Below are 14,068 nucleotides of genomic sequence, written 5' to 3' on the forward strand. Positions count from 1 at the left end.
ATTCTTCACTCAACTTCTTATGTAACTTCTGGAAGCAGTAAGTTACACTAGAGCTTATTTATGCAAGTCATATCAAAGGGACAAATACACAGTTTTAGAAATACCAGTATTTTGTGTTTTTACTTCAATCTTCTGTCACAAGTATCTGGTATGGGTCAAGTATTAACAATTCCAATTACAGTGGTCCCTCCACGTTCACTGGGGTTAGGGGTAAAGGATCCCCGTGAATGTGGAAAAACCTCAAATAAAAAATTCTATTCTTTTTACCTGAATATTACTGTAGTGATGAGTGACCTACAGTTTATGGAACTGTATATTATGCATATATAAATGTTCTAAAAATCTGAAAAAAATCCAAAATCCAAAGCACTTCTGGTCCCAAATATTTTGGATAACGGGTACACAACCTTTAGTTTTTAAAATAAAATACCTTAAAAACCTTTAAAGTCCTGAGCAAATAAAAAATTTTTTCATCTGGCATTGAAAAATGAAAATTGGTGTTTGATAATCTTCCCTAAGTAAGGAATTTCAACTCAAACTAAAAGGCCCTGAATTTAACCTTAAATGTCCAGACAAGTTCACATGGGGAATAGATTTATGCAATGTGATACTAACAGCACAATAAGCCATATTAATCTCCTCTTGTTATCAATAGTCATTTAAATTTTGAGGTTTTGCCCCATCTCTTTGAGCTATAGTGGTATTTTGCCTTAGACAAAAATACTATTGAGATAGAAACAGTCTCATTTTTGAGGGCTGAGAGCTTCTTGACAACAATGATAAAATATCTACTCTACTTTTGTTATCCCAGGTCTCACCTTGGTAGGCAAAATTATAAATGTCTTCGTATGAAGTCTATTATTAAACTAATCAGCATCCAACAGTATAAAAATACAGAGGACATGGAAAAATAGCTGACATCAGAGTAGGATAGACAGGATTAGATCCTGCATGATTTCAAGTACAAATAGATCCCTCTGGGACTTTGTGGATTAATATTTTCTCTCTCTCAGACACTGCTTCGAATTAATGAGGGTACCTGCAACAATGCTGGCAAGCTGCTGAGTTCGGGTGATGGGATAGACGCTGCGTGCCTGAACAATTGCTAAAGCTATTTTTTTGGCGTGCTTCTCCTCCCCATACATTCTCAGGATGGACGCAAGTGCCTGTTGATCTAAAGCGTTCACAACATCAGCAGCAGTGGGCATGTCAGGATACCTACGCACAAGAACAGCCAATTAGTCCACTGACGTCAGCCTTCATTGACAAGGGGTGAAGCTTCACAGCACTGAGACATAAAGTCAAACACACATTCACTGCATATGAGTGTTTCTGAGATTTTACTAGAAGAAGGAGAAATTATTTTAAAGCAAAAATAGCTTCTATCTTGTAAATCACCCTCTTATTCATTCATATGAAGACTTTCTTCCTTCACCCCCAACCTCCTAACATTAATTAGCAACAAAGAACAACTGATATTTTTATGATAAACTTTAATATTAAGAAGTTGATAAGGAAATAGTTTTAACGAAAGTGTAATTCGAAAAGATAAAATACTGCTATGACTGCCTTTGTTCACATAATGCCAGGACATGAACTCATTTTACAAGCAGAATTTTTTCTAAGACATCACATTGCTTGATCTATCTCCTGATGAAAAAAGAAAACCTTAATCTCTGTGACCTTTTCCCTCACATCTGATGTTATGGAAAATGAACTTCTGTGAAGAAAATGCAAGGTATTTAATGATTACTTAAAGGTCTCACAATTCAGAAATAGTGTTTTGTTTGAGAGAGTGAAAGTAGAAATTATCAGGCTGGATAAGGTTTCTAGAATATAGGGAATAACTAACATTTCTTTCATTTGCCTTTTTCAAATAATCTGTAGACTTTGGCGGGTTACACACCGCCATTTAGTACGTAATGAATACGTACTAGGGTTAGGAAGGGGCGGTGCTTCCGCACCCCCCTAACCCTAGTACGTATTCTGTACGTACAATATGGCGGCGGCCGTTCCACACGGCGGCCGCCATATTTACGTATTGGACGCTGTGCGTCCGCACGTGTCGCGGCGTCTATGACGTCGCGAGTCCGTCCCTGGCGCCTCGTGACGTCATAGAGGCGTCGCTTAAAGAAGCTCCATTTTGGAGCTTCTTTTTCGGTCCGTGCGGGAGCCACGCGGTGTGGCTGCTGCGGCTCCCGCACGGAGCAAGCGGCGGCGGCGGCGGCAGACTGCCGCAAAGCGGCGGTCTGTAACCTGCCTTTTATGTGCTGACTGCTTCCGACTCAACATCTTCAGTGTTCCTTGCAGACAAGGCTGATAGCCTGCTACATATAAATGTTAGTCAAAGTTAATACAAAAAAGTATTTCAACAGGAAAACTTCAAAGAGATAATGAAGTCATCCCAATTTCATAGATGCAATTCTTCCAGAAAGGTAATATCATGTAAAACATGTTGTGTTTATACTATTACTTGTGCAGTCTAGCCATATTCAGACAAACTCCCTCGGAGTGTGGTGGAGTCTCCTTCCTTGGAGGTCTTCAAACAGAGGCTGGATGGCCATCTGTCGGGGATGCTTTGATTTAGATTTCCTGCATGGCAGGGAGTTGGGACTGGATGGTCTCTTCCAACTCTATGATTCTATGAAAAAGGTAATATAGGCCCGGTACAGACGGGCCCTTTGCGGCATGCCCATGACATGCTAGGGTTGCTCAAGGGCGGGACGTGCACATGCCCCGCAACCCCAGCACATCATGGGAGCGCCGCAGCTGTGAAGCGCCATACAGACAGCGCACGCAACGATGCTGTCGCAGCTGCGCGGCATCCAAACAGCGCGGCTGCGACGTCATCATGCTGTCTCTGGCACTTTGCAGTGTCACCGCAAAAAGGAGGTACTTCCAGGCGCTCCTTTTTTGCTGCACAGCAGCACCGCACAATTTGATTGCTGCGGTGCTCCTGTGGAGCAAAGAGAGGAATCGGGGAGGTGCCACTTTTTGGCGCTCTGTACCGCACCAAAGACACCATCTTCAAGCACTTTGATTTACTAAAAATTACTGATTAGGAGGCCATTGTATCAAAAGGCATAACTTGCATTGCCCCTTTTGTCAAGTTATTTTGTCTAATCTCATTTTATAAAGATACTTCCATTTTCCTGTGTATCAGTTAAGCCAGGGGTAGGCAACCCTTTTGAGCCGGGGGCCGGGTTGCTGTCCCTCAGACAACTGGGGGGCCGAAGCCAAAAAATAAATAAATAAATTTTTTTTGAAAATTAAATAAATAAATAAACCGGGACAAATGTAGGGCAAAATTTTCAAATGGAGGGCACTTTTTAAATAAAAAATGGAGGACACAAGAAAAAATTTGCTGATTTTTAAAAAAATGTTAAGATAAACACATGTTTCTGAGGCTTCTATAGACAATTGCCCCACCATGCCCCTTGCGCGAGACGCCAAAGGCCCCGGCGGCAATCGGTGGCAGGACTGGGCTGGGGTCGATCTCAAGGCCTCGCTGGGCCGCATCTGGCCCGTGGGCCGCAGGTTGCCTACCGCTGAGTTAAGCAGACTTTACTTTGGCTAAAGCATCTTGTTTCCTCAGATGGGTAACTTGTCTCTCTTTAATTATTCATTTTAGCATTCTATAAGTCTCTGCAAGAGAATATGGAAAACCAAAGATCTACTAGGACTGTACCCAAAGATACCAGATGCACTACTTCACTGCTATCACCAGTTAGTCTATTAGAAAACCTCTGAGAATGCTTCCTCAACACCTTTATCCGAAAATTTGACTTTGTGCAATCTCCCTTCCAAGAGGGGGCTTTTCTCCTTCCAGTTGAGCCACATCATTGAATATCTCTAGCAGGCAGCAATGGTATGCATGGGAGAGAAACTGGCCTATCAACCTACAAAGGTTGACCTGGTCTACTTGATGGTAGACTTGCTAAGATTTTTAACCACATAATTCTTTACAACAATACACCTCTCTCCATTTATTGCTGCATATACTTGCAAGGATATATTCAATGACACATATTGTGTTAATATAAGTGCAGAAAGTAACATTCCAGTGTGCTTCAAATAAAAGAAGTATAGTCAGCCTTCTGTATCCACAGATTCTACATCCATGGAGTGAAAATATTTCATATTCTGCCCCCTCACAAAGCAAATCTTGATTTTCCTGTTTTATGTAAGGGACACCGTTTTACTACTCCACTGTATATAATGAGATATATGTATCTATATATTTTGTTATCCATGGGGGGAGAGGGAGATCCTTGAATCAAAGCACAGCAGATGCCAAGGGCCCACTGTAAACTAAAAGTGTTTTGTCACTCAGAAACTAATATGCAACTAGTGGGTCAATTTTCAAATAGGTAATACTTGAAAACAGTTTTAATACACCAAATTAAGAGAGTTTCATTACAGTTCATGGAACACATTTCATCATTGGTCTAACTTGAAGGATGAGCAACATGCTTATGCAAGGAATTACCTAATGGATTGTATTCCAGGATATCTTCTATATAAAAATCCATTTCCATGTTGCTTGTACAAGATTTGCTTTGATGCCATCCACTTTCAAAACTGATAGTTCATCCAAGTTTAAACCCTGTCCTTGTGAATATTTGTAAAAGCAAAGAAATGAAAGAACAGGCATTAAGGACTAAATGTTTTACATTCAGAAAACTATTTTGCCAATGAAATAAATACTGATTTTTACTATGTATATATAAAAAACCTAGGTACAGGTGGCTCCTGTTTTTTCATGACTCAGTCTTTCAATGGCTGTAAATTACAGACAAGCTCCATGAATTCAGTGAGGGTTCCACTCTTTTCTCAGTTCTTCTTGCCTATGAGGCTTGCTTAGGACAGTGATCAGGATCCCAAAGCTTGCAGAAAGAGGGGGGGGGGGGGCTTCTTTGAATTAATGGAACTTGTGTGCAAAATTTGCAAGCATGGGAAGAATGAGCTTGCATCAGTTCTTATTCTCATGGAGGCTCACTCACTTTGGACTGCTTGCACATGTGTGCACTGCTTACAAAGTAAGCTGACTGGGAGGAAAAAGCACCAAGCCAACTATGCAGGCTTGGTGCCTCCCACCCTTAGCTAACATTACAAGCAGCACGCGCACAAGCGAGCAGTTCAAAGTGAACCTCCACAGCAGTTCAAAGTGCTGCTTGGCGCCCCCCCCCCCATCTCTCTGGATTCAGTTAATCATGGTGTTCTGAGATTGTGGCAGTACATTTCTTACAATGTTACTGTAGTGCAGCCATTCCCAACTGGTGCTCTTAGGAGCCCTTAGGGCTCCACATCCACTTCCCAGGTACTCTGCAGTCACTCCAGGAAAAGGAAAGAAATAAAAATTGATTGGAATTAACGAATAGGAAACAAAAAGTAATAATACTCCTAAACACCATCAACTTGTAAGACATAGGGTAGGCTCTTAGAGGCTCCACTTTAAAAATTGATTCTTAAAAGGGCTCTCAGAGTCAAAAAGGTTGGGAGCCCCTGCTGTAGTGTATTACTGTGGAGGACATCCAACGTAAAGCTTTTATTCATTTTATTATATCTCTGTGTGTGTGTGTATAGAGAGAGAGTTACAGTATTTAGCTTTTGCATGTATAGTGGGTCCTTGTTATCCGCTGGGGTTTGGTTCCAGGACCCCCCCACGGATAACAAAATCTGTGGATGCTTGAGTCCCATTAAACACAATGGCATAGCAAAATGGTATCCCTTATGTAAAATGGAAAATCAAGATTTGCTATTTGCAATTAATACTTTTTTAAAAAAACAGTTTCAAGCCGTGACTGCTTGAATCCATGGATAAAAAAATCTGTGGATAAGGAGAGCTGACTGTATTAAAAAGTTATATATAATATTTTATTTGCATTTTAGGTGACCAAAATGCATTTGCAAGCTAAAAAAACTTGGGATCTACTTTTCAATTGATTCCACTTTCTGACAGTGCTCCAATCCCTAACCTGTCAGATAAAGCGAGGGATTCCAATTGAAAATCTGACAAGGAAATTAAATTCAAATGCTGTTGAGAGATTGATTTCCTGTTGAAGGAATTTTTTTTTTTTATCAAATACATACCTGCCACCATCCATCCTCATGTCCAAGGGGCCATCTTTTCTTAGGGAAAAACCTCTTTCTGGAGTATCAAGTTGCATAGAGGAGCAACCAGCATCCAAAAGAACACCATCTAGGCTCCCTGGCTGAACTCCAACAGAAGTTAGCAAGGTTTCTAATTCACTAAACTGTCCTAGAAGAGGTTGGATTTGTTGCCTACAGGAAGCACAAAAGAAAATACAGTCAGTATCAGAATAGTTGTGTTTAATTATCATTTCTTTTTGGAACCTTAGACATAAGTTCAACAATTTATCTATGAAGAACATCTCATGGACTTCCCATTGAACAGTTTCACTATAGTAGTGAGTGGGTCATGAAGCAAATAACATAGTTTGAGCACATAGCTCTATCAGAACAAAATGTTTTAAGAAACTTTCCTCTTTTTCCTCCTCTCCCCTTTAACTTGCTCCAGAAGCGCAGTTGACATATTGTCTCCTACAGTAACTTCAATAACAGTAAGGCTATGGATTAGCAGATCTTCCTGGAGTGTGCACATACAAGAATTTAAAAAAAAATGTTTCCCTGATGAAGAGCTAAATAAATGCTTAAAATATATTGGAACCAGTTGTGTTTAATAAAGCTGTCTCCACCCACTGGAATAACAGTCATTGCTCTTGGCATTCTTTCTTTGTATCAAGAGGCATACTGAAGAACAGTGACTCACACAGAAATATGAGTTAGTAATATGCACTCTTTCACATTCTAAAGGTAAACCTTCTGCAGTGTAAAAAAATAATTAAGAAAAATAAATGCGCCTTGGCTTTAAGAAGTTTGTAAAACACTGGTCTTCAGGATAGACAAGTTACTTTCAACAGCTATTATTATGAATATTTTTTAAAACAAACAAACAAACAAACAAACAGGGATACCAATAAGGGAACCAGCATGATGGTCTGAACGTTGGACTACAGCTCTGGAAACCAGTGTTCAAACCCCTCCTCGGCCATGGAATCTCAGTGAGTGGCCTTGGGCAAGTCACACTTTTCCAGCCTCAGAGGAAGGCAAAAGCAAAAACTTCTCTGAACAAATCATACCAAAGAAAACCTGTGACAGGTTTGCTTTAAGGTTGCCATAAACTGGAAACTACTTGAAGTCACACAAGAAACAATAATTAATTCCAACATAGCAACAGTCTTGGAAAGTTATCTTTTTTTCCCCTGGGATATGAAAAACTACAATCTTAACAACAAACTAGACAGTATTTACATTTTTGCATTAAAGTACACTCTTACCCCGGGATACGAACGCGCCGCGTTACGAAATTTCCGGGTTATGAAGAAAAAAACTTTAATTAATTATTTCCGGGTTACGAAGGTTTATCCGGGTTGCGAAAAAACGCCGGCGCTATTTTAAATGGAGCCGCGGCGGAGCCGCGGCTTTTCCCCCATTAGCGCCTATGGCAATTCGGCTAACGAAAGACTTCCGGGTTACGAAAATGGCGGCGGAACGAATTAATTTCGTAACCCGGGGGACGAGTGTATACAATATGCAGGTTTATGAGCAGATCTTCGACTCTTTTAATTGGGGATGGGATTAGAAATGTGCTGGGAAAGATTTAACCCTCCTAGCTCAATAGTCTTGTCCACAACCTGTAGTGATTTATAATCACATTTCAGAAAAGGCAAGAGAAGTAGTAATGGATTTCCAATATCTTGTCTATCATGACCCTTTTTAATCTAGTCTAGGCATATAATCCCATAAACAGCATAATTTTTCTGTGTTGGTGGAGCATGCTCCCATGAGGCAAAATGCTATGCTGATGGCAACAGTGCTAATAGTAGGGTCTCCCATGTCAGACAAACTTTTGCCAAGAAGCCAGACTAAATGTGACAAACAGCTGCTGGTCAGCAGCAGTAGTGAGGGGGTGACAGTGGCAGAGGATGTCAGAGAGACAACAGCAGTGGCATCATTACTAACATTCATTTGCACTGTGAAATAGGAGGTATGGTAAATCCCTTTTGCATGTCTTTTATCATTAAAAATCTATGATAGCCAGAAGATGAAACTACCAGATTGGATGGCACTTAACAAGCTACTGGGGTACAGCAGAGGACAACTATGAGTAGTATTATGTGACTGGACTCAAGTCAAAAGGATGTTTAGCTGTTGACATACTCTAAGGTGAAAGGAAAGTCCAAAGCAGTACAACACATGTTACTGGAACATGGGATGTGAGAAGCATCCATCAGGGAAAGCTAGACATAACAAAATACGAACTGAAACATATAAGCATGCCAACAGACTGAGGTAAGCAAGCTAAAGTGGATAAAAAGGAGACATTTTGAGTCATATAATTAGTGTCTTACTCTGAAAATGAAAATCTTAGCAGAAATGGGACGCATTAATAGTGAGGAGAGATGTAACAAAAATAACCAAAAGATATATTGCAAAGTCTGACTGAATAATATCAATAAGTCTTCAGAGAAAGTTCATTAATATAACCATAATCCAAATTTATGCTCCAAATACAGAGGAAGAAGAAGAAGAAATTGAAAGATTCTATGCTGGAGTCCAGAAGGAAATTAATCACACACCAAACAACTTTTTGTTAGTTATAGTTGATTGAAAATGCACAGGAAGGAAACACAGCAAAATCAAAGATTGTAGGAAAATTTGGGCTAGGTTCAAGAAATGAAGCAGGAGAGAGACTGATTTAATTTTGTGAAACAGTTTATTCATCAACACATTCTTCAAGCAATGTTAAGAGGCAACTACAGTATATACATTGACATCACCTGATGCAATTCACTTTTAACCATGCTTTTTATGTCTTTTCTGTTAACTCATATCCTAAGCCTGTTGTTATTGATTTATTATTCTTTGTAGAACTGAAATAAAAGTGTATTTATTTATTTATTTATAAAAATAGAGTACATAATTCAAAGCAGAACTGAATTATGACCAGGAGCCAGAAAAACTCACAAATAAAGTCAGGGACATTGTAAGGGAGGAATGCAAAAAAGGCCACGATTTGCAGCCACAAAGAAAGAGAAGGCTGACAGATAAAATCAATGGATGACAGATGAAACTCTGAAAGCAGTTAAGTAAAGATGAAAAGAAAAAGTAAAAAGTGACAGAAATAGGGTCAGAACCCTAAATACAACTATCCAATGACTTATACAAAGGGACAAGAAATACTATAATAGTTGATGCAGAGAAATAGAAGACAAAAGGGGGGGGGGAGATCGAGAGGCCACTTCCACAAGATCTGAGAAATCAAAGGGAAATTTAAACCAAAACTGGGGATGCTCAATAACCAGCAAAGAAACACATTACTTGACTAAGCAGAAATGAAATGAAGATGGAAAGAATACGCTAAATAACTATATAAAATAGATGAAAAAATTAGATTAATTTGGGGAAGAACCATTAGAAGATAAGCCCATAATTTTAGAAAGTGAAGTAGAAACTGCATTCAAGGCACTTCAGAGAAATAAATCACAAGGAACAGATGATATACCAATAGAGCTGTTTCAAGATACAGAGAGATACTCCACTCAAGTTCTAAGTAAAACTTGCCAACAAATATGGACAAAAACAAACCCAATGTTGGAACACTAAAGTCCTAATTCAAGATAAATCTGAATAATTATTAGATTTTATGTTTTCAAAAAGTAATATCAACCATTACATATTTTTTGTCCCAACAGTCCTGGGTATAACCTAAATCATGCAGCACCCTCATACATACAATCAATTTAAGATTTCCCCTCCTTCATGCCATCTTAAGACTCAAAGTTCTGAATCCATGACAGCATCCATGACTTGCACAACAGGCCAGTCTTTTCCCAGCACCTCAAAAGCCTCCACCCACAAGCTTTCTATAATATGTTGCCTGATTAAAAGATATAAAAAATTCAAGGTGTGCAGATATATTTGGTTCAGTTTAAAGGTATATTTGCTTGGTTCTTGTGTGGATATTGAATGGCCATGAATTATTCAAATGATTATCCCGATAACTGTACTGAAATCCTAACAACAAGAGCAAAAAAAGTTCTCTCTAGTGAGGAAAGTGTCTCACAAACTTGATGATCTTGAAAAAATGTCTTCACAAATACACAGGGGCCTACCAAAAACCTTCTCACAAATTAACAACTCTGCTACTGCTGCCAGGTTGATACCTGCATGAGACTGTACCCTTAGCAAACTAAACTGGCTGGGATTTAGGAAAAAGATGGTGAAAAAGTGATTGAATTTCAAGGAGTTTCAGGAATGTACCAGGGGTCCAAGTGTCAACAGGCAAATGAAAGGAATTATTTGTGTGAGTGGGATATCTGTCAGAGAAGTATAGAACTTACAGTCCCAAGGTGTCCTGTCTTAATTTACCATTTATTTAATTTACAAAAAAAAAAAATGTTCCACATAAGATAAAGTAACAACAATAACAACATCAGTAAACAAGCAGATGAGTATTGTTTTAAGCACACTCAATTAACTGTATAACAATTCAAAGTTCATAATACAACATGCCTTTTCCATCATTTGCTCCCCCCTCCCCCCCGGTAAGGTCCATAATATCCTTTACAATGAGAGTTTCTCCTTTACAAACATTATCTTTAAAACTAATACTGAAAATATTTAACTGTTACTTTTCTTTAGCACTTTACTGTAATTGTTCTATGGTCATTTTAAGGGATATTTTAAATAAAACCCCATTGTAAATTTTTTGATGTTGCTAGGGTTTCAAATACTTTCTCTTCCGGAAAAGCTATGAAAGAAAAAAAGGAATAACTTGGGAGGCAAAAAGGCAACTTGAAGTACACAGCTGTCTCACCTATGATGACTTTTACAGATACATCTGGCAAAATATAGCACTAATAGATAATTTCTCAATCATAGCATTCTATTACAGCCGTTCCTACATATAGACATATTTTTTTATTCATGGATTCAACCATCCCCAGCTTGAAAATATCACAAAACGATATACATTCCAAAAAGCAAATTTTTGGTTATTTTTTTTAAAACAAACAAACAAACATATTTCCAAGTTTAAAACAGGTCTCAGTGGAGGTTCAATGTCAATTCAGATTGTTAATGTGTATGCTGCCTAGACGTAACAATTTATTTGCATCCTCTCTCTGACAGAGGCTTAAATAGTTTCTTGCAGAGCAATTATCAATAATTATCAGGTGGGATGGGTTCAAGCAGTACTGCAATTTATTCAGTTTATTAGTTTGTCAGAAGTCAACTGTACTTGTTACTTTTTAGAATACCATTAAGCAGTTTTAATTAAAAGATGATATTAGGAAAGAAAGAAGGCTGGAGTGTGTAAGTTTCAGATTAGTGTGCAAATCTACAACAACGTGAAAGAAAGAGGTGAGTTACAGAAAAAGTAGCTTAGCTCATGCTTCAGTACATAAGGTGACCACATTCTACATTATTCCAGTTTAATGAAACACAGTCTATTCCTTGAGATTTTATTTATTTGATTTGATCTGTTGCTGTTATTTACAGCATAAGGTTGTAATAACCAAAAGAAAGCATGGTCTCTTGGAATGTTGAAAGATTTTCATGTCTAAGCTGTCAAAATCCACCCAAAGCTGCATATCAGAAATCTGTGTACTATAATAGAGTAAGTTAAAGCTACTACCTTAAGAAAACTATTGATATGAGAACAGAAACAAACAAGCTTGTATTTAAATCTCTGTGATACTACTTAAAATAGCCAAACATCCAGGTTGTATCAGTCACCATGGGTCAACATTTATACAATCAAATGGAATATATCTGAGAATGAGATGTCTACACCCAACTGCTAGCCCCAACTAGAGTAGACTTACTAAGGTCCAAAACACACTTCAGAAATAATCCAGTCTGAAATCATTTTAACTGCCCTGGCCCAGTGCTAGGGAATCCTGGGAAATGTAGCTTATTGTGGCACCAGAGCTCTCTGACAGAGGTGAAATGTCTCACAAAACTACAGTTCCTAGGATACCCTAGGACTGAGCCAGGGCAGTTAAGGCGGTCTCAAACTGGATTATTTCTGCAGTGTGTTTTGGACCTAAATCAACTGTTTAATGATGATCTAACATTTATGTAAATCTTATTTATTAATGGATTGATGGTCTACTCTGCATGGGACTAACAAGTGAATTTAAGCAAAAAATCCTTTCCATTTAGAAAGTTTCCGATGAGGCTACACTGACATTTTATCAAATCCCCAAACTGCAGTTTTCCGCCGGCAGGTGTGACGAACTGACTTACAAACCAGCCAATCAGAAGCCAGAGATCCACTAGCCAATCAGGTGCTGGCTGAGTAGTTTAGATTCCACTTGGCAGTTGGGTTGAGTCAGTTGGGGTTTGGAATCCTGAGGGATGAAGCTGGAGTTCAGTGGGGGAGATAGTTAGGATTAAAGACTGAGGGAACAGTATTTTGATAATAGACCAAGGAAGGGTCTGTTAGGTCCAGAGAGGGACAGTATTAGTTCTGGAGAGTCTAGAGATGAGAGACTCTGTGTAGCCAGACTCAGAAAGAGGAGTTTGGGTTACATAATTTCTTGAGTGTTAGTATAGCTTGTGTGGCTGAGTTATTATTGGAAAGTTAAAAAGTCACCCAAACTAATGCCTATCCTATGCCCAGATCCGAGGATCTAATTGAAAAGATGGGATGGACTCAGTATATCACCACCCTGGATTTGACTAAGGCATATTGGCAAGTGCCTATGTGCCCTAAAGACCAGTTAAAAACTGCCTTTATTACACATAGGGGGTTATATGAATTTACAGTGTTGCCATTTGGGTTAAAGAACGCACCCTCCACCTTCCAAAGATTGGTGGACAACATTTTAGTGGGGTTAAAACATTGTGTGGTAGCCTACATTGATGATATCAGTATCTTCAGTAACTCTTGGGAGGAACATATACAACATCTCGCTAAAGTACTGGAGAAACTGAAAGAGAGTAGAATGACTGTCAAAAGTTCAAAGTGTCACGTAGGGAAAAGCGAGAGCCGATATTTAGGCTATATTGTGGGTGGCGGGACCATCAAGGCAGAAACTTCTAAAGTAGAAGCCATAGTTAACTGGCCCGTCCCTACTTCAAAGAAAGGTCCTTCCTGGGATTGGCAGGATACTGCAGGAAGTTCATTCCAAATTTTAGCAGTATTGCCAGCCCATTATCCGATTTAACCAAAAAGGATAAGTCTGCTTAAGTTCTCTGGTCAGCAAAATGTGATAGTGTGTTCACGGAATTAAAACGTCTGATGACCACGGCTCCAGTTCTGATGGCTCCGGATTACACCAAGGCTTTCATAGTAACTACGGATGCCTCTAATGTTGGTCTGGGTGCCCCCAAAAGGGGAAGAGGGTCAGATCCATCCGATCCTATATATAAGTAAGAAACTCTTACCTGGAGAAAGACACTTAGCCACAATAGAAAAAGAATGTTTGGCTATAGTGTGGGCTGTAAATAAACTTAAGCCATACTTGTGGGGAAGAAAGTTTATGATCAGAACAGGTCACTCTCCCTTGTATTGGTTAAATCAGACATGAGGAAATAACAGTAAGTTATTACGATGGAATCTTATGTTACAGGATTTTGACTTCGCTATTCAGTATGTCAAGGGTAAGGAAAATGTAGTGGCTGATGGTCTCTCTAGACAATTTGAAGAGGGGTAAAAGAAGAGAGACAAAGTTTGTAAACAGGTTGATATGATAATGTATATAAGTGACATGCATATGTATATAGTGATGATGTTTACCTGTTGTTTGTATAACGTTATATATAATAGGTAAGTATAATTTATAACTGAGAGTTCCTTGGACCATATAACCATTTGGTTATGTGTGTCAATGAACCTATTAAAGGGGGGGGGAGGTGTGTGACGAACTGAATTACAAACCAGCCAATCAGAAGCCAGAGATCCACTAGCCAATCAGGTGCTGGCTGAGGGATGAAGCTGGAGTTCAGTGGGGGAGACAGTTAGGATTAGAGACTG

General features: G+C 39.0%; 1 protein-coding gene across 4 annotated transcripts in view; it reads right to left on the reverse strand.

Annotated features, from left to right (window-relative positions):
• The window catches only part of METTL15 (methyltransferase like 15), a 149,467-nt gene that overhangs the window by 25,667 nt on the left and 109,732 nt on the right, over nt 1-14,068 (reverse strand). For all 4 annotated transcript variants that reach the window (XM_042474558.1, XM_042474644.1, XM_042474472.1 and 1 more), the window contains 2 exons: nt 6,094-6,285; nt 1,040-1,218 (listed from right to left, as the gene is read on the reverse strand). In XM_042474558.1, the coding sequence (XP_042330492.1) occupies nt 1,040-1,218; nt 6,094-6,285 (371 nt within the window). The remainder of the gene's footprint in view (nt 1-1,039; nt 1,219-6,093; nt 6,286-14,068) is intronic.

Source organism: Sceloporus undulatus, chromosome 1 (assembly GCF_019175285.1).
Source record: "Sceloporus undulatus isolate JIND9_A2432 ecotype Alabama chromosome 1, SceUnd_v1.1, whole genome shotgun sequence".
NCBI lineage: Eukaryota > Metazoa > Chordata > Lepidosauria > Squamata > Phrynosomatidae > Sceloporus > Sceloporus undulatus.